Below are 21,231 nucleotides of genomic sequence, written 5' to 3' on the forward strand. Positions count from 1 at the left end.
AGAAGAGAGGGGAAGGAAGCTACCTAAGAGCCAATGCGGAGTGAGAAGAGCGGTTTTGCCAGGACGGTTAATAGACAGACGGGTTGCCGAGAGAGAACTCAGGTGAAGACTGAATGAGCCAGAGAATGAGAAGGAGCCAGGAGATTAGAGTGGATTGCTTGAGTTAGTTTGAGGCCAAACAGGGCAAATAGGCCTAGAGAAAAGCCAGATTGATTAAGTTAGCTGGGAGAGGAGTTTGAGCCAGAACAGCTGAGTTGAATCAGCAGCCCAGAGCTCGGTAAGAACAGGAAAGGGTGAGCTTACTAAGCAGTAAGACTCAGAGGCTGAAAACAATTTAGGCTTAGGTTAGACTGTATGGAGGCTAGAAGCTTCCAGGACTAGGCCTAGGTTAACCAACAGATGCAGTAAGTCTCCCAGATGACAACTGAACCGGGAAATAAAAGTTCCTTTTGCAATCTAGGACAGGTGTGGTTTGCAAATGAAGGATAGTATTTATACCAATCATAGCACAGCTTCCAGTTGCATCAATCACAGGATTCACATGGGGAAATAAAAACAAATTGTGGCTCTCATATTGCACTAATCATTGCCTCCTTACTGAATTTCCTAAGTTCTTTCCCTCTAGTCTGGAGTGAGAAAAGCTACAGTGTTACCTACAGTTTACTAAGGTTTCTAACCCCTGGCTTGCTTCCTACTGGCATAGATTATCTGAAATAGCCACAACTGGAGCAAAGCCTTCCAAAACAAAAGTTACATCTTTGGCAGCTGCTGTCATTGGAGTGGTTCCTGTGAGTGCTCTCTGAGCAATTCTAAAGTGTCCAAAACAGCTGGGAACCCTGAGGGTAGTCCAGCCAGTTGCCAGAGAAGCTGAGCTAGTCAGCGCACAGGTTTTTGTCCCAAGCAGCCAGGTATAAGGCAGAGAGCTGACAACTGTCAGCTGACGAACGAAACCAGGTGTGCTGTCTACCTTGGATGTTAAATTGACTGCATCTGGAATTAACTAAAACCCAAGTGAGTGAGTCCATTTGTGAGGGACTTTTCCTTAATTAAATCATTTAAGTCACTGATGTGGACTTTTTCCAAGACAGGGTTTCTCTGTGTAGTCTTGGCCGTCCTAGATGTAGCTCTATAGACCAGGCTGTCCTCAGACTCAAAGATCTGCCTGCCTCTGCCTTTTGAGTGCTGGGATTAAAGGGGTGCACCACCACTGCCGGGCTTAATCTGGATCTTTTGAGGTGGGCGATCCACCTTTAATCTGTGCCACATCTTTCATTGGTGGCCTTTATAAAGGACATGGAAAAGTAAACTTGCTCTCTCTTCCTGCTTGCTTGTATTCTTGCTGGCAAGTCTGTTTCTTCATTGGCATTAAAGCCTACTTCCTCAGAATTCTGGTGCATGCTGAATAAGAGATATCCCACCTTGGGGACTGACTAACTGGCTCCTCCATTGGTAGACAGTCACGGATGGGCAAGCTGGACCAGAGCCTGTCTATATAGTCATTCTCCAAGTTCTGTTCCTCTGGAGAACCCTGACCAATACACCAGGCAACAATTTGTCTCTTTATAGGAAAATTATATATCAGAGGGTGCTTATAACAAAGAACTATTGCCCTGCCTTTAAATCATCCCAGCACTTGGGAGGCAGAGGCAGGCAGCAGAACTTTGTGAGCCCAAAGCCAATGTGGTCTTCACAGTGAGTTGTAGGCAAGCCAGGGCTACATAGTGAGATCTGGTCTCAAACACACACACACACCAGCAAAAACAATAAAAATAACTTGTTAGCATTCTTGTTTTGTTTTGGGGGCCATTGCTGGTAGTGGTTGTGGTTTGTGGGAAGTTTCTTTGTTTTGGTTTTCTGAGACAGGGTCTCACTATGTAGCCTTGGTGGTCCTTGAACTGACGATGTAGATCAGACTGACCTCAAATTCACAAAAATCTAGCTGCCTCTGCCTCCCAAGTACTGGGATTAAGAGTGTGGGCCATTATTTCCTACTTGTTAACATTCTTAGCAGCCCAATAACCCTAAAGAGCTCACCTCTGTACCATTTATATACAGATTTGGGTTCTAATGAACAATGATTTTAGACTTTTCTCCACACCATGTCTTACTGTCAGACAGAATAATGCTCCCCCATTCCCAACAAATATGTCTGCCCTCATCTCTGGAACCTGTGAATTTGCTATCTGTAGGACATAAGGGAAGGCCCTGATATAATTAAGGTTGAGAAGTTTGCGCGGCGATTACTGGGGATGACTTAAGCAAATCCATTTTAGTTCCATGAATCCTTAAAAGACGAGAAGGCTTAGTGGTTAGGAGCACTGGCTTCTTTTCCAGAGGACCCAGGTTGATTCCCAGCACTCACACCATGTTGGCTCACAACCATCTGTAATTCCAGTTCCAGGAGGTCTGTTGTCCTCTTCCAATCTCCACCAGCACCAGTCTCGCAACTGGTATACATACATACATGCAGGCAAAACATTCATAGACATAAAATAAATACGTCTAAATGGTTTGTAATCAGGGAACTATTTCGTGACTATGGCTGTAGGGAAACACTGTTACAGAAGCATAACCAGAAAGACACAGTAGACAGCATTAAGACAAAGAAGCCGTGAGTCAAGAAATGAAGGCAGTCTGGAGGAGGCAGGAAAGTTGAGAACAGATTCCCCTAAGCCTCCGAGAGCATCGCCACCCCACCAAAACCTTGGTTTGGGCTCCATGAACTTGTGCTAGACTTACCGTCTACAGAAGTAGGACAGACTGTTTAGAGTGAATGAGTTTTTAGAAAGTCATTGCAGCCACAACAGAAAGCTAAGCCAGCTCTCCTTTCCAGAAGCATACAGAATAGGACCATTACCAAGAACTTAGTGAAAGAGCCTTTCCAAAGTGTAGTTTGCCTTTTGACCAAGCAGGCTCTGGCTCCACAGGGCGTTTGGGGTATACTCTTTGGGAAGCAGTGAATTACCTGCTTTGTGCTTAGGATTTTTTTGTTAGAGTCTTGGGTCCTCCCTTCCTCCCACCACTCTCACCTGAGCTGGGTCAGCCCTGGTGATGTGCCCGACTTGAGGTTTACAGTGTTAATAGGGGCCTGAAAGTTGTAAGATGGGACCTCTATAGCAGGACAGAAGTGTCCATAGCTTGGCCTTTTTTCTTCTTAGCCTGTACCAAATACTGCTACAATCTGCTCCAACTTGTTCATCTAATGTCAGTGCCCACAGCGATCATTCAGTTACTCAACAGCTCTTAACTAGGTTCTGCTAGGCACTGGGGAAATGTTTCCCCAAAGGCGCTCCAGAACTGTAGTTTGTAGACCTGTAAATAGGTCGCAATGCAGACAACTAACTCTACTGGAAAGGAGCAGCCAGCTGAGGACCTTTGAACCAAAGGGAGGAAGGTGAACTTTCCCCTTTGGACTGTGATGAGGCTGGCAGAGATGCAGAGGCAGGGTTTGGTTTTGTTTTGTTTTGTTTTGTTTTAAGACAGGGTTTTTCTATATAGCCCTAGCTGTCCTGGAACTCACTGTGTAGACCAGGCTGGCCTCAAACCTCAGAGAGCTATCTGCCTCTGCCTCTGCCTCCTAAACTGCTGGGATTAAAGGTGTGTGCCACCATGTCTGTCTGACACAGGGTTTCTTGTTTGCTTTGTTTTTCCTCAATGTTGGTTCTTGAGACTTTTCTTCTTTTTGTGGGGATGTGGGAGTCAGAACGGGAGCCCCAAGAGCACTAGCTCTACCACTGAGATACATCCCCACACTCCTCTAATTATAAAACTCACGGCCATAAGAAAATTTCAGACAGTTTAGATATTAAGATCACATGCTATTCTACCTTCTAAGATACCCACGGCTAGCCCACAGGTATGTTTATGCCTGGACTTTATCTACTCATACAAAGATATGTGTGTGGATACGCATTAACAAAAATCTAATCCTTTCGCATATATTGCTCTGCAAAAAAAAAAAAAAAAAAAGTACCCGAATGACAAAGACACTATATTTGTTTCTATGACAGATTGTGTCTTCATGTTTTCATAATATTTTACTTTGTGAATTTTTTTTTTCCACAAGATGGGTTCTCACTATGGAAGGCCCCGGATGCTCAGTCGTCCTGCTTGAGCCACCTGAGTGGGATTATGTAGCATGAAGCAGTCTTCCAGAGACTTTGTAGCAAGTTATACTCCCACACACCTTAAACTAGGAGATGTACTTATCTCCCTGCACGTTTCCCTGGGATTGTTACTGCTATTGAAAATTGTCTTACTTTCTTCAATCTTTAAAGATGACTGAGTTGAGCACCTTATGTATACACTTTACATTTCTGTTTGTGAATTCCCTATCTATGGTACTGTTGGCCAAAATCCTTGGCTACTGGAAATGGACACTGGTGTGTGTGTATGTGAGAGAGAGAGAGAGAGAGAGAGAGAGAGAGAGAGACATAAGGTATCATGTCAAATAGATTGGCTTTAACTGATCTTTAACTTCGAAGAGAGAAACATTCCAGAGAGAAACTTCTAGCTTTCACCTTCTGAGTTCTGGATTACAGGTGGGCATGCCACATCTGGCTCAAGTAATTTTTTTTTTTTTTTTGAGATAGGATCTCACTATGTGACCCTGGCTGGTCTAGAACTTCCTATGTAGATCAAGCTGACCTCAAATTCACAGAGACCCACCTGCTCTCTATGCTGGGATTAAAGGGAAGTGCCACCACCCAGCAAGACACTGTGATATATATATATATATATATATATATATATATATATATATATATATACAAAAAGAGTTTATTTAGAGAGTATTTTAAATGATAAGAAACAGGAGAGCTTTCACATTCTGTATTTTAAAGACATACTTGTTCTCTGTATATTACACACACCCACACACACATTGTTAGTAGATTGTTTGTTCTGAGCTAACCACCCATGAAAGTCCAGATGCCCTAAACTCAACATTTTAAAAAGTCCCAAACAGCCACAGGATGAGGAAAGAGCTCAAGGGATGACAGCAAGACAGGCACAGACATCCCAAGCCTCAGAAATGCTGCCAGCCCTATGACCGGGGCAAGATCAAGCTCCATGCCCCCACCCACCTCCCTGTGGACTCTGCTGCCTATAGATAAGAGACAAGGCAGTTTTTAAGGTGTTAACCTACAGCCTTCTCAGACTGCTGATTCTGAAAAATGCCTGACTTATTCAAGTCCTGCCTCTGCTCACTGACCTCTGGTATCAGGGATCAAGAGCCTCAGTCTACTGGGAGGGTTCTGGGACTCCCCAGTAAGTCCTGATCAGTGCCTGGACTTGTAGTCTCTAGAGTTCTCCTGATCTCCCTTGGGGACTTTCTTTTTCTATATTCCCTGACCCTTGACACACATTTTCTCTTAACCAATTCAATCATTGCGCTTTCTAGTTTGGTTCCTGGGATGACTCATCTGGCTTCTGGTTTAAAAGCCCTATCTGTTCTGTTCTCATTCCTGGGTTATGGCCTGTGTAGCCTCTGATGCAAAAATCCCTTTCTGGAAGGGCATAGGAGAAGAAGAGGGAGGGAGAGTGGGATTGGGAGGGGATAAGGAAGGGGGCTACAGCTGGGATACAAAGTTAATAAACTATAATTAATAAAAATAAAATTTAAATTAAAAAAAAAACTTAAAAGCTCTGTTAGAATGAATGGTGCAGCCTCCACTGTTGGGAACAGTCCCTTGAGGCAAGCTGAACTGACCATCATGCTTATGCTTCTATTAAAACAAAAATAGCTCCTTCCATGCTCCCAGCGCTTCAGGGGACCAGATCCCTTTTTTTATTCCACACTCAGGAAATTTGGGGTTAACATAAAAGACATGTTTGTCTCTCTCCCCCTGCCCCGCCTCACATATGTATGTCTGTGTGAGCAAATGTGTGCACGCAGGGAGGGACACATACACATGAGCACACCACGTGCCGAGGCCGTGCCGAGGCCGTGCCGAGAAATCTCTGTGGATCTGTCTCCGCCTCGTTTATCCAGGCAGCGCTCAGTTGAGCCTGGAATGAACGCATCAGTTCCAGCTAAGATCGACCACTGAAGTGTGGTAAACTCTGGCAAACCTGACCCGGGGACCCACTGCCACCTCTGCCTCCCAAATTCTGGGATTACAAGCAGCTGCCCTGACCGCCAGGTTTCTATGTGGGGTGTAGGGCCCTGGGCCTCACACTTGCACAAGTCCTTTACCCACTGAGCCATCTCCTCAGCCTGACTTTTTGGCTCTGTTTTCCTTCTGCCTTCTTGCTTACACAAGCCAGTTCACTGTCTAAGGTTATTGGAAATTCTGTTATCTTGGCTAACTCTTGATGAAATGTAACATTTTATGTATCTCAGGCTTTTGTGAAACAAAGAAAAAATATATAAGAGTCTATTTTTAAAAAAAAATCCAAGCAACACTGAAGTTTGCCTAAAGCTTGCAACATATAGAACTTTATAGCCTAACAATTCCCAGGCAGATAATCACAATGTTATAGTGTGTCATACATGTCCTTAGATTCAATTCTATTCTCTGTCTCTGTTTCTCTCTCTCTCTCTTTCTCTCTCTCTGTGTGTGTGTGTGTGTGTGTGTGTGTCTGTCTGTCTGTGTCTTTGTCTCTCTCTGTCTCTGTGTATGTGGGGGGGGGTGAGTTTCTGAGAGCACCACAGCCAGCAGAATAACAATTGGGTAAGGCAAGAAGGTAGTGGGTTCAACACAACTGAGTAGCTGGTGTCAGTTTACACTTCAGGAGTCTGGCCTTGAGTAGCTTGTTTTAGGCATAAATTGTTGAAAAGTTACTTGGTGATAAGTCAATCCTATGTGCACAAGAAAGCTTAAGTCATGACTACATTGACAAGCTCAAGATAAGGGTCTCTGGGAGGAACCAGTGTGATGTGGTATTATATATACATAAACAAAGCATATAAGATATACATATGTGTGTACGTAGATATACTATATATGCTTAGTTTTCTGCTGTTTGTCAGCTTTTAAACTATCTAATAAATCAAGTCTTAACAAAGTCAGAGTTGATTTAATTATCTGTTTGTGCTAAAGCCCACTCGATAAACTTTGTACAACCTCCTAACAAGCTGTCTGGATCTTGTGTCACCCACAGCTTTGGTCCTGGTTAGCGATCCTTCTGAGACTGGGTTGTGAGCTGACATTCTGCAGAAGTCTACCTCCTAACCAAGAACTTGAACTGGGCTTTTGGAGAGGCTCGGCCATCACCCACAGGAAAGAGCAGACTAGGCAGGGAGGCTTAGCCTAAGGGCCACTTCTTTTACACCTCTTAACAATTTAACATTAGCCATAAAGGATTGTTTGCTGTGGGTCTTCTGTTTGTTTTCGATAACTCGTTGACATCTGTCACTCACCCTCCACCGGATGAAGTGTAGAGTCAGATCAAACCAGTAACAGGGAACAATCCAGGTCAAAGCACCAGATAATTAATGATGTCTTCAGAGAATATTGTTCGGAGACCAAGGCGGGAATTGTCAGAATCAAACAAACTCAGTCTGGACTTGATGGTTTCTGCTCAGAATCCCAGCTCATGGGAAGCCTAAGCCAAAAGATGGCAAATTTGAGGTCTGCTGTGCTACGCATAGAGACCTTATCTCAAAGTCAATGACACCAGTGGAATCCCTTGTAGCAGCCCTCCCCAAAGCAGTGACGCCTAGGGTTACGGAGAAACGACCCTCACACGCTTATCCAATATGAACTAAATGCCTTCCAGCCTTCGATCCCGCTTGCACCTGTCTCTACTTATCTTACACACAGAGATGTTTCAGAGACATTCAGACCACGTCGGGAGTGTTTGGTGTGCTCTGAATGGTGTGCTCTGACGTGCAGGGCCATGTGCTGGAGAATCCCCTCACAGGTATTAAACACTGCTGACGATCAGCTGAGCACATGGTGGCAGGGCACCACCCTTCCAATAACACAGAGTCATAGACATAAGTGACTAAGGAAGGAGAAGGACCCACAGGGGCACTTGCATTTCCTGTATTCTAAAGACCCAGTTGTACTTCCCATTATAACAAGGTATCTGTACATACATGTTCTTGCTAGGCTGCACCTACAAACCTCTAACAGTTTGTTCTGAGCTAACCACTCCCCGGCCCAAATGTTCCTGGAGGGGTACAAGATCGGTGCCAGGCAAAAAGCGACTATACACTCACATTTCAGACAGTTCCTGAGCCCAACGTCCACAGGGGATGGAGCTGACCACCCGACCAGGGTGAGACACAGCTCTCACATCATCAGTGGCCTCTGGTCCTCCCGGCCCACTACCCCATTCACTTTCTCCCTGTGTGTTCTGCTAGCTGGAGATGAGACAGAAGTAACACCTTTATATTGCTGTGATAAAGTGGCTTGACCGAGGCAACCTGGAAAACATTTAGTTGGGCTTATGGTTTTAGAGGGTTAGAGTCCATGATGGCGGCGTGGAGGCCCCGAGGCAGGAATAACTGCAAGCTCGCATCTCACACTGCAAGCAAGAGGCACAGAGCCACAGGGAACGGCACAGGTCTGCTGAAAGCTCAGAGCCTGTCCTCAGCGACCTTTGTGGGCCTCTCTGTGACCTTCTAAGCCAGCAGGGAGACAAGCTGTGGGAGGCAAGACGGTAGTTCAGTCCGGCAGGACTCAGTGGCAGGTGTTGGTTCAAACTTTGGGTGTCTGACCCTAAATTGTTTATTTTAGGCATATTTAAGCACAGCACGATTTCGTGAAAACGATTCTGATGTTTCATCAATCCTGCATGCTCAACAAAGCATACCTAAACCTCCTCGAGGAACAAGGTAAGCCAACTACGGATCAGACATGACTGCGTCAAAACTCTTTGTAAAACACACAAAGAAGATAGGTTCTGAGAGAAACAAATGTATGGCCAGGGTCTGGGAAAACCTCCGGCCACACAGACATTGTGAGGGTCACCAGGCCAGTAAGCACATCTGCTCCAGCCTTCTGGGCAAAGAACAGGTTTTGTATTCCTTCCTGTGAAGGAACAACCTGGCCAAAGACCAGCTTTGACAGGCAGCGTAAACTGAGGTGGGGTGTAGAATCGGCCATCCATCACTCAGCAGCCTGTCTCTAAGGGAGCAAACTTGGTCCTGTGGAGCCGGTGAAACCCGTGGGGTGGGAGCTGGGGAGGTGGCCCTGACGGTAAAGTGCTTGCTGCTAAGGGATGAGGTGCCGAGTTCAGATCACCGGCGCCTACACCAGAGCTGGGCCCTGCAGCCTAAATAACAGTCTCCGAAGACCCTGAATTACCTGGGGGAAACTTTGCGATGGGAGTTCCAGGCCAGCACACATGATGTGAGTGTTTGAGGAGGCCGAGGCAAGGAGAAGGCAACATACACATCACCACCCATCCTTACCTACGGGGTCAATCGAGTAGTGACTGGTCCCAGGCTGGACAGAGAGTTGTCAGGCAGCTCTGTGCCAGGGTGTGGTCCCATCAGCATCTTTCGGTATGGTGAGTTTCTCTTCCTTCCACTCCTCCTCCGTTAGCTTGCTTTGAGACTCGCTGTGTAGCCCAGACCTGGAGCTCACTACACAACCTCAGCTTGCCTCAGGCTGGAGACATACTGCGTCAGCCTCCCAAGTGCTGGAAGTGTAGCTCGGGTGATGAGACACTTGGCTGGAATGGATAAAGCCCCGGTCTAACTCCTAGACCACACACACAGTAACAAATAACGTAAAATACAATGTAGCTAATAATCATAGTGAACTCTGACAGTGCAGTGGCTACAAAGTGGGGGAAACGCTGTAAGGACCAGTGAACTCACAGAAGGAACACACATACTAGAGCCGGGAAGGAGCATGTCTGAGATGTCTTGGATAAGGTGAAGCTCAAGCTGTGCTCACTTGTTCCATTAGGGTGAGGCGGTTTAGTAAAGCGTAGGAAGTCATATCCCAGTTCAAACCACCCTCTCTGTAACTTGATTTTGTTTGTAAGTCACAGTGCGCAGCAAATCTCTTCCTGTTAGGATAGTTTCAATATCCTTGGAAAGAAAGAGTGGGCGGGGCAGTGGGCGGGGCTTCTGAATGTAAAGGGCTGCGCGTCAGCGACAGCTGGGTGAGGGAGGTAGCTGCTGCTGGGTTCAAGCATCTTCAGGTGCACCTTCCCTGACGCAGACTTCCCAGGACGCATCCAGAACTTTCCTCTCTCATTAGGTTGGTGTAAGACCTAGGCATCCAATGGAAACAAAGTTCTTCACGAAATTCCTAGCCTCCCCCCACCTTTTGTGTGTGTGTGTGTGTGTGTGTGTGTAGCCTTGACTGTCCTAGACTCATTTGTAGACCAGGCTGTCCTCAAACTCACAGAGATCTGCCTGCCTCTGCCTCCCCTGGTGCTGGGATTACAGGTGTGTGCCACCAAGCCTCACTTTTCCTAAACTTTTCTTAAAGGATACTTTCTTTTAAGCACTTGCCACCAAATGTCAGCCCTCAATGAATTTTACTCATAGACTTGAATGGCTAAATATACAGTTTATTTCTCTTTCCCAAGCGAGAGAGATTCTATTTGTTTTGCTTTTATTTTTTGATCTTTTGAGACAAGCCCAACTTGGAATTCACTATGTAGCCCAGATTGGCCTTAAACCCAAGTCATTCTTCCTTTCTCAGCCTCCCAAGTACTGGGATTACAGGTGTGGCCTCTACTCAATTAAGAGTTTTCTTGTTTGTTTGTTCTTGTTTTGTTGTTGTTTGAGACAGTCTTGTGAAGTCCAGGCGGGCCTCGAGTTTCCTAGGTAGCTGAGGCTGCCCTTGAACTCCTGACCCTCCTCCCCTCTCTACATCTCAAGGGCTGGAATCACTGGCCCGTGCTACCACACCTGACTAAGGGTTTTCTTTATTAGAGTTCTCATACTTCTACACCACCTCAGCAGTGAAGCATGCTGGCCCTTTAACAGGTGAGCAGGAGGCAGAGCTGAGCCTTCAAAAGGTAGGAGAGGCAAGCAGGCCCTGGCCCAGGCTGCCACAGCTCACCTGTGGGAAGGACTGCAGCAGTCAGGTAGTGGGTGTCGGCAGCAGGCTGTCACTGTGCTCAGAAAGTGGCCTAGCCAGATGCCTCACTTCTGTCCCTTCTTGCAACTCAGCTGGTGGGATTGGGGGTGGGAGAGTTAGGCTGCCCTCACTTTCTGAGGCCTGGGATCAATAATTCTCTGCCCACCACGCTGGAAGGAGACCTCGGATGTTTTAGGGGCCATCCATCCTTACTGGCTGAGGAGGAGAACACCTCTGGGTTTCTCCTTTGTCCCAGGTTTCCCTTCCAGAGGCTTCTCAATCAGTGGAGGACACAACTGACAAGGAAGCCCACTAGGCTGCCGAGATGAAATGCCTTGAAGGTATTGCCAAGCGGGCTGGGGTGTCTACCTAAAACGTCCAGAGGTAACACAGGCAAGGGGCACGCATCAGCATGGTTAAGAAACCGGGCTCACATACTGTGAAAGCTCTTCCACTTGCTGCTGAGGTAGATTTTTCTGGCCTTTTATTTTCCTCACCCCTGTGGGAAAACAATAATGCTCCTGAACTCTCTGTATGGCTGCTCAGCAGACGTACAGGGTGAAGGACCCAGCACACGGGGCTAAGCTACACTGATTGGGACACCTGAGACTAGTCCATTTAAAGAGGCAACAGAAGGGCTTGTTTTCTGGAGGAGCAGGTGGAGAGAGAAACCTGCGGTATCCATTCAGACCACTGAAATGACATGTGCAGAGTGAGGGGGTTTGGTAGTTGCCAGGCGCCGTTGTGGGTCGTTTGGGGGTGTCCTGAGGCAGCAGGGCTAAGAACAGTAGTTAAAAATGGTTCTAGAGATGGCTCCTGAACAGTTTCTGTTGAGCATCAGCCTGTGTGGATAAGAGTTCTCACACCAGTGTCTCTATCTTCTTCCCCAGGTCTGCACCTACACCAGAGACCAAGCAAGTTCTCTGTTCCGTTGGCTCCTAAAGAAGGCTTAGTGTCTCCCTTCCAACTGGAGGAAGGGGAAGAGAAGGAGAATGAAGAGGAAGGTGTGTGTTCAGATCAGGCTCCAGAAGTGGAGGAGGAAGAGAAGAATCTTGGGGACCCAGCCATACTGCGTGCCATCCAAAACGCCCAAGTACCATGGCAGGTAGGGCTAGAGACAGCAGGCCTGAACTTAGACGCTCACTGACTCCCTCGGTGCCTCTCTCTCACCTCTGCTTCTTCGTTAAGATCCATTCTGAATTGCCGTGGTTTATTCCAGGCATGATGCTGAGTGAGGGCTTTCTCCTCTCCTCTCTCTTTCCGTCTTCCAGGTTAAGTTTCTGCAGCTGTCCTTTGCCTAAGATCAGCTCCTAATCAAGGTGTGGTGGCACACACCTGCAGTCCTAGCTCTAGGACTCCTGAGGTAGAAACAGAAGGGTCATGACTTGCCAGCCAGTCTGTATCGCATAGAGTGACCCATTCATAGACAGACAGGATGGACGGGATAGGACAGAACAAAGAACAGACAGGACAAAACAGAACAGACAGGACTGACAACAGGGCAGGGTAGATAAACAGAACAGATAGACAGAACGTGGCAGACAGACAGATTGACAGACAACATAGACAGACCGACAGCCAGGACAGACAGGACAAGACAAGACAGACACACACACTCCAAAGCCAAACATACAACAAAATTCCACAAGGCTGGGGAGATGGCTTAGTTGGTAAAGCCCTTGCCTTGTGAATGTGAGGACCTGAGTTCAGACCCCCAGAACAAGTGTAAAGCACTGGATCCAGCAGTGGATGTCTGTAATCTCGGCCACTGCAAGATGGGAAGTAGGGACCAAAGGGTTTTTAGACACAAGGCCTGCTCATCCAGCCAGGAACGTTCCAAGCCAATGAGAAAAAGGTGGAAAGAGCCCTATAGTCCAACATCAGAGGTTATCTTTTAACCTCCATGTGCATGCCATGTACAGGCATGTAGCTACACATACATGTGGATACAACATCCCAGCAGGGTCCTGTGTCTCCCATAGATAGTAACCCTACTATTGGTGAGTCACCTTTGTCTTAGCTCCAGTGTCTTGGGAGGCCAGTTCTAGGATTTCTCCCTTAAGTTCACGTGACCAGTGGAGAAAGACAAGGACTTTCCGGTATAAGTGAGGTGACCTCCTGCAACCTACTCCTAAAATGTCAGTCACCTTCTCAGGAGGAGGAAGGATCCTGTCCTGTTGGGCCTTGAGGATGAAGGGGAATGCCAGGCTGTTAGGTCCTAGCTGTTGAAATGATTGGCTTTGCTGCTCCAGCCTTGTTCCCATGGAAACAAAAGGAGGAGACAGTGTGGGGGTCCTCTGGAATCTGCTGGGGTTTGTTTTGTTTTCTGTTCCAGAGAGGCCTGCACAGTTCCTCTGGTGCCCTGGGGATGTCACAAGCCTCCCTGAATTTCCTGTGGCAGGTGAGTCCGCGTTAGTCTCCATCCTGTGGGGAGGTGACCGAGTGACGTGAACATCCCATTCCCGGAGGTATGGAGTGTCCCTGGTTTCTGTTATGTCGTCTACTCTCCTCCTTGCCCTAGAGACGAAGAACCCTCAATGAGGCATTAGTGGGGGGGGCAGGCACATCATGTAGAAGAGCTCGGTAAACGACAGGCCGTGCAGAACGGTCCTAATAAGTGCTACTGGGACTGTCACTCGTACCACATGGGACAAATTAGATCCCTGCTCCGACATCAGCAACCATCTCAGTGGATGATCCGCACTGAACTCAGGGCCGGAAAGATACCTGCCGTCCATGAATGACATGATCACGTGAAAACCGGAGACCAGGAAACCCCTGCAGGGAGGGCTATGCACTAATTAAGCTCTGCTGAGGGCTTGAGTGAGGAGGAAAAAGGCAGGGGAGCCTGCCCTCACTGGCAGAGGACAGAACACGAAAGCATGAGGAGTGTTCAAAAGTGGGTCCTCCCCGCCCCCAGACAGTTAGGGCCTGAAAAAAGAGCCTCCTAGGAGGTGCCAAGCTGTCAACCAAGGCCAGAAGCATAGCTGCTCCGAGGGCTCCCCAACAAAGAACAGGAAATTACCTGAGCTGGGTAAGCGCTCTCTCCTTTCCCCCTTGTCCTCTGGACTGTCTATCACCAATTCCTTTTCAGCCTGGGTTTCCAAGAACCAGCTCTCCAGCCCGTCACTTTGGACCTCAACAGCCTTCGCCAGATTCTTTTCTGTTCTACGGACCACAGACCCCATGGCCCCCTAAACTCAGGTACCGGTGCCAGGCCACATTACCAAGGCAAGCTGAGTGCCTCCTACAGCTCACAAGACATGGTGGCCAAGAACTACCTCTATCGCCTTTTACCAGCTGCCACAGGGGCGGGGAAAAACACTTAAGAGATTTACTAACAAAAATCTAAAGCATAGTCCAGTCTCTGCTCCCTCACAGATGAAGAGACAGAGTCCAGAGGAAATTAAAGTAGGGAGGTTGGCTATCCTGACAGGACTGAGACTAGAACTCAGAACTGCTAACAACCGAGCCAAAAGGTTGCCCAGTGTGCCTAGACTGCCTGCAGACAGACTACAGGAAAACCTATCTTGGGATGGGGAAGTGAGGAATGCCAGGTTTTCTGCTTTTTCATTTGGGGGAGGCATGCAGATGCATAGGGCTGCCTCAGCTGTTTCCTGGTGCTTGCCGGAGCAGAATGGACGGGAGGGTTGGGGTGCAGAGCAGAAGTTTGCCACTCAGCTGGTTTCCCTTTAAGCCTTCCCAGTCATCTGACCCAGCTCCACCCTCAGCACCATCAGAGCCTACTGCAGCAGCGGAGACAAAAAGCTCAAAAAGCGAGGTAAAGCTTAGATGAGAAGCAGGGCTGAGGGGAACCAGCCTGTATGCGTCCTGGGTACTTCCTCGTGACTAACCCTTTTTCCCAAACCACGGCATATGCCTTACTCCACCATGCTGCCCAACACTGCACCTTTTCCAGTCTTTCCAAGAACATTCCATTGCCTGTTCACCTCTCCTTGGGAAGTCATTATGGCAGGGCTGGCCTAAAGGGATGTTTCTGCTGGCTTGAAGTCTCCTAGCCCAGAAGCCCTGGTCTCAGAAGCCAGACCCATATGCTAACCTCATGACCCGGAAAGAGAAGGACTGGGTGATAAAACTGCAGATGGTTCAGCTGCAGAGTGAGAAGCCCTGCCTGGATGACTATTATTACCAGGTGAGCTCTGGGCCCCTAGTCCCAGCTTTGACCATGGCCTGATGAGTTAAGACTGCTGGGCCTTCTCTGAGTCTCTCTTCAACTCCTAGAGGCCCCATCTGTTTAGGTGCTGGCACAGTTACTCCAAGACGAAATCCTTCTTTGTAAAGTTAGTGTCTCAAGCTTCTTCTCTGCTAGTCTCCTATACTTTGGTCCATTGGGTTATCTCCTGTTTTCCAAATCCCCCAGGTTTGTCTCCATCCTCTGAGAGGTTTCCCTACCTACCCTGGGAATGTGGGCACGTCCATCTCCGTACACTCTTTTGAGCTTCAGAAATGCCTTATAGGCGCCTATACACGTTCCTTGTTCCCTGGACTCACAGGAGTACTATCAGAAGCTAGAGAAGAGGCAGGCAGACAGAGAGCTGCTTGGACAGAGGAACAGGGCCGAGTCTTCCAAGCTGGTCCCCCCTTACATCCAGAAGGCAGAAGTGTATAAGCCAGGTATGGCCGGGCTGCTGGCTGGGGCTGGAAACCTGGGGGCGGGCGTGTACAGCGAAGGGTGTGCCTCCTGGCTCTCTTTTTGCAGTGGTACGAATTGAGGGTTCCCTGGGCCAGGTAGCCGTGTCAACATGTTTTAGCCCTCGGCGAGCTATTGATGCTGTATCTCACGGAACTCAAGAGCAGGTAGGAGTGTGTGATCATCCCAGAATTTCTTTTTCTAGAACACGTTCATGCTCGGGTTTAAATTGTCATGTAAGAGTGAGGGAGCAGTGTGCTCAGACTTTGCGTCTAGCCTTTTCCAGCTGCACTGACTTGTGTGGCTGATGGCTGGGGCCTCTCTGTACCCAGGATACAGGAGCTGCAAGCGGCCAGAGGCTTCGAGTGTTGTTCCAGATTGAGAAGGTCAGAGAAGCTCACTGAGAGGTGCTCTTGATTAAGTTTTTAAGGAGACGATATTGTTTAGCTAACAACCCCCCTCCACTGTGGAATTCCCAGATGTTCCTTCAGTTACTAAAGATAGAGGAGAGCCAGAAGGATGGCTTTGCCCACCACCACCACTTAGGGGAACAGAGCAACCAGGTTGAGAAGCTCTTCCAGGCCTTAAAGACCCAGGAGCAGAACAACCCCGAGTGAGTATGAGAGAGTCCCACCTCCCCTCAGAAGAGGAGGGTCAGCAGGCGTTGGCCTTGCTGCTGGCATAAAGCCTTCTTTCCAGTCATAACTCTCAAAACACTCTCCTCTGTCCATTGCAGGGAGACAGCAGATAACCTTCTGCAGGTGATGTCTGTGAGGAAAGGGAAGATTCTGGTGGCTCGGCTGCTCCCCTTCTTGCCCCGTGATCAAGCTGTTAGCCTTCTCCTGTACATCATCTACCATCTGCCCCTCCTGATCCGAAGGGACGCGGCTGACCAGGTGCTGTGGCAAAGGGGATGGTCTTGATGGGTTTGGAATCCCTCCCTTCCTAGAGATGCTAGTGAGATGTAGAGTAGGGGTGTTCTTGCCCACCCCTCAAATAAGGAAGTTACAGAGCAAACAACCCTGGGGACAGCAGATCATCTTCAGATATGAGGAGCAAAGGTAAACAGATGGACGGCTGTACAGGTACGTGTAGGCCTTGAGTTTGAGAGGAGACGAGGGTCCCCTAATGAGGGGTGAGTCTCACATCTACTTCCTGTAGAAAGCCACTGTAGAATAGGTCAGTGCTCTAGGACCCTATTAGGAATAGAGTTATGATCGGTGTTAAGCCTGGCAAGGAACCTGACCAGGAAGATGCCTAAAGCTGGTTAGACAGGGAAGGGACTGGAGGCAAAGCATGAGGGGATGGAGTTACAATGGTTGGGAGAGATACTGACTGAGCTTCGTGCAGGTTCTCCACATGCTGTTCAAACCTCTGGGGAAATATATCCGGCACTTGACCTTCCATCAGCTTCTCCACGGACTACAAGGTCTGCTGCTGCTGGCACCTGGCTCCTCAGAGCGGCCAGTCTCTGTGGTACTTCAGAATCAGGTAATGTATTGGGACGTTTTTCCTTCCACAGATGGCTTTTTTGTTCCATTTTCTTGAGACAGAGTCTCACATAGTTTAGGCTGACCTAGAAATCTCCACGTAACCTCAAAGATAACCTTGAACTGATAATTTTTTTTTTTTGGGGGGGGGTTCGAGACAGGGCTTCTCCGTATAGCCTCAGCTGTCCTGGAACTCATGCTGTAGACCAGGCTGACCTCAAACTCACAGAGACCCGCCTGCCTCTGCCTGCTTGAGTGCTGGGATTACAGATGTGCCCAGCTGTGCTGCATGTGCCATCACGCCAGGCCTCCCGTAGATGATTTCTAAATGGTACCACTAGCAAGAAACACTCAAGGGAATGAGCTCATTTCTACACAAATCTCACCCTCAGTAGCACTTCTCAGTGTCTAAGGAGAACTGGACAGAGTGTCCTCCTACTACCGGGGAGGCTGAGGCAGAGGGATCATGCGTTCTAGGTCAGTTTAAGCTTCGTGGCAAGTGTTAGGCCACTCTAAAGCTGTCTCAGAAACAGACAAAATCCTCCCTGTGAGCACAGGGTCATCTGAAGAGAGCTTATTAAACACGAGGTCCTTGTGTTTCCTCTTTCTCTCCCTTTCCTTTCCCCACCTCTCTCCCTCCCCATTTCTTTCTTTCCACACTGCCTGGCACTGTGGCTTGTGAACACGTGGTGAGGGTTGTGGTGAATGCCGGGGAGGAAATGGCATGCCCTACAGGACTTCTTGCCTCCTGGCATTTAGGAAAGAGAAGTACACGTCTTGGCAGGGGGCGGGGAGGGGGTGGTTCAGCTGGGAGAGAGCTTGTGGGGTGTGCATGAAGTCCTGGGTTTGATCTCCACCCAAATTGAGTATGGTGGTTCGAACTAGTAGGAGAAAGTAGAAACCGGTATCATAATTTCAAGGTCACCTTTGTCTTTATGGTGGATTCAAGGCTAGCCCGCACTACCTGAGACATGCATCAGGGGGAAAAAGACATCTTTTCCAATGGACTCCCTGTGGCTGCTTCCACATAAAAAGTCTCCACACTTAGCCGGGTGGAGGTGGGACACACCTTTAATCCCAGCACCCTGGAGGCAGAGGCAGCTGGATCTTTGTGAGTTCAAGGCCAGCCCAGATCCCACCTGTTTAAAATATTAGGCTCTCTTACTAAAGGAAAGACAGAAAGTCTTTTTTTCTTTGCTGAGCATCCAAACAAGGCTTTTGTATACTGAGCATTTCCCATACCATTTCATTGCACTCCACTGAAGCCTACAACAGCGGGTTTTTAGGTCTGCAACTCTAGATTTGCCAGACTCTGTCAATCTCGAGAGGATTCTCTTGGGCGCTCTGCTTAAAGTGGGACTTTTGAAAGTATGGCTCACAGACTACCTGCATCAGCCATCAGTCCAGGCTCTGTGCCTCGTCTACTGACTGATTTCTTCCATTTGGTCAGCTCTCAAAAAAACTTGTGGAAAGTTCAGAGCAGTAATCCCTTTGGGTATGTCCGAGATCTTTGCCGAGCTATAAAATCTGACAGGTCTTGTGGCATTATTGGTCTCCATCTGTGCATACAAGCCTGTCCTTCTGGTGGAGAGAGACAGCGAAGACAGATAAACACGAACGCCTTGGTGAACTCCTTTTGTTTTGAACTGCCCATCCCTCGCAGTTTGGGATATCTCTGCTTTATGCCCTGCTGAGTCATGGAGAGCAGCTGGTATCCCTGGAATCGTCCCTCCAATCCAACAGCGACTGGGCAGCTTGGTAAGATCATAAAGGCCTTGTCAATACACCCCAATACCCCTGGGTGCGTAGGGTGAGCCCGACGAAAGAGCTCCCGAACAACATAGTCAAATACCAGGGAGGATGCTGGGCAAGAAAGAACTAGCAGGACTGTATCTTCTCCCTGCCCTACAGGGTGTCTGAGAATGTTGGTTTCCCACAAGGGACAGGTCATAGTAATTAAAGTAGACACATTTAGAGTCAAACAGACCTGTCTATTGCAATGTAACTTTGAGACATTTCACTTCTTAGTCTGTTTCTTCACCTGGGAGTGGCATATTAGCTCCTTAGAGTTAAGATCAAACCGGAAGAAGGATGGATAGGCATTATCAAGTATGTATCAAGTGTACAGACATTACCTGTCAATTGCCGTCTGGGGCGGGATCAGTGGCTGCGGTGGTGGAAGAATAATACAGGCCTCTGCCCGGATATCAGTTTCCTGCATAAAGGCTCTGCTGGGCTTGTGTTTTCTGTCCCTTAGGACAGACTTGGTGATTCTGATTGGCTGGGAGATAGCTCAGCTGCCCCCAGCATCCCTGGCAGAACCTCTGGCCTTCCCCAGAAACCTGCTCCTCCTGTTCTGCCACCACATGGACAAACAATTGGTTCAGCAGCTGGAAGCCAGAATGGAGTAAGTGCCTACAGAGATAAAGTTACAGCCCCTTGTCGGGCCCAGCCCAAGTCCGCACACCAGATTTCCTACAGACGGTGATTGTGAAAAAATCATGTGCTTTGTAATATGGTAGTACATGCCTTTGATCTTAGCACTCAGGGTCAAGGGTGAGTTCCAGGCCAGCCTGGTCTACATAGCAAGTTCCAAGCCAGCCAGGCCTACATAGTGAGACATGAGACTGTCTCAAAAAATAAAAATAAATAAAAATAAAAAAAGTTCTAGGACCAGTGTGGACTCACATGATGGAATGAGACAAGTGGCTCCTGAAATGATGTAATTTAAAAAAAATTAAAAAATCACTTCACCGAGTAACCCAGTCTGGACTTATTAGGGTCCTGTGACTGTTCAGCCAAACCTTTGCATTTTTTCCTAATGTTGGTCGTTTGCAGGTGCTATTACAGAGCTGTAATTTGAAAAGCTGAATAACTAGTTCATTCAAAAAATAGTTGAGAGATTATTCCAGAATATAAAATAATAAGAGATCATCCGTGTCCTCAGAATTTACCAGCTGTTAGAATGAGCCAAGCATGAATTAAAACATATTTATGGAATGGAATTGTGTTTGCAGCTAACTCTTGTTCTTTGTAGGCTTGCCTGTATCTACTGATTGATTACTTCTGGAACTTACATGTGAGAAGCTGAAATATCTACAGTGATACAGTTGAAGACATTTCCTCTATGTCATTATATCGGAGGACCCTACCACAAACACTGTCATATCCTTTCTTAAAATCTAAGTGATTTGCCTAAACTTAAGGCAGGACTACTTTAGGTACAATTAAAGAAATATCAAATGTTATGTTGAAACTTGTTTGTAAGTTTGGAATTACAATGAAGGCCATTTTGTGGCTATGTCAAGAATATCCTTCCTTATAAGAGACAAGGCCTTGTGTTTAATAAAAGTCTGACCCGGGACGTTGCTTCAGTGTTGCCAGACTTTATGTAAACCATATTATGTTCAGCTAAGGCTGAGAGATTTCGAGATAAGCATCTTCCTTGGCATAGGAAATACCTGGTTGCATTTTTGTCAAATGAAGTCCTGCATTCATCACAGAACACTGAGTACCTTCTATGAGCCAGGCTGGGTTTCAGGCAAGAGGATTACAGTGATGCACAAGTCTGTTACTTCTAGGTTTACATAGAGGTTGGGCAGGAATTGACATAAAATATCAATTAGTTATAAATACAATGGGGAAACACGTCATGATTTCAGAGTGACCGGTGTAGAGAAAAGGCTTCAGACTGGATGAGCCAGGAAGGCATGTTAACAGAGGTTGCAGTTAAGCCGAAATGGTCAGATTGTGGAAGCGGCTATGTTATGAAGGCATTGTTAAGTAGGTGTGATAGCGTACTCCTGCATTCCTAGTACCTGGAAGGCTGGTAAAGGAGGATCAGGCATCCAAGGGCACTAGGGAGCCTTTATCAAATAACTTGACAAGGTACTGTTTGATTTTCCCCAAATGCCTTTTCAACACCTCTCAGCTTTCTCCCCTTTCTCTCCCATATCGGATTGTGCTTCCTGAGAAAAACAAAAACTGAACGGTGACCTGCCTCACCATCTCCACTCTACTCCTCCGTCTGTTACATCGTTTAACTTCAATGTTCACGTTCATCTTCGTGACTGTAAGAGTCCTTGGTGGAGGACCA

The 21,231-nt window shown here is 47.6% G+C and overlaps 1 protein-coding gene across 1 annotated transcript; it reads left to right on the forward strand.

Moving 5' to 3' along the window:
* The first annotated feature begins 12,040 nt into the window (after window positions 1–12,040).
* On the forward strand, window positions 12,041–20,491 carry Patl2 (PAT1 homolog 2). Its single transcript, XM_055623950.1, has 14 exons — window positions 12,041–12,099; window positions 13,330–13,395; window positions 14,089–14,198; window positions 14,692–14,775; window positions 15,006–15,147; window positions 15,509–15,629; window positions 15,715–15,812; window positions 15,978–16,031; window positions 16,125–16,258; window positions 16,382–16,541; window positions 16,996–17,136; window positions 18,799–18,893; window positions 19,393–19,542; window positions 20,173–20,491. The coding sequence occupies exons 2-14, from the start codon at window positions 13,363–13,365 to the stop codon at window positions 20,189–20,191; spliced, it is 1,341 nt and encodes a 446-aa protein (XP_055479925.1). The 5' UTR covers window positions 12,041–12,099; window positions 13,330–13,362; the 3' UTR covers window positions 20,192–20,491.
* Window positions 20,492–21,231: the final 740 nt, after the last annotated feature.

The sequence above is a fragment of the Psammomys obesus genome, unplaced genomic scaffold, assembly GCF_907164565.1.
Source record: "Psammomys obesus unplaced genomic scaffold, mPsaObe1.curated_primary_1811, whole genome shotgun sequence".
In the NCBI taxonomy this organism is placed as follows: domain Eukaryota; kingdom Metazoa; phylum Chordata; class Mammalia; order Rodentia; family Muridae; genus Psammomys; species Psammomys obesus.

Coding starts and splice junctions, on each gene's coding strand:
- Patl2 (XM_055623950.1), top strand. CDS start 13,363: ATGTCACAAGCCTCCCTGAATTTCCTGTGGCAG. Junction 15,630..15,714: donor GGCAGAAGTGTATAAGCCAG/GTATGGCCGGGC, acceptor CTCTTTTTGCAG/TGGTACGAATTGAGGGTTCC. Junction 18,894..19,392: donor AACAGCGACTGGGCAGCTTG/GTAAGATCATAA, acceptor TCTGTCCCTTAG/GACAGACTTGGTGATTCTGA.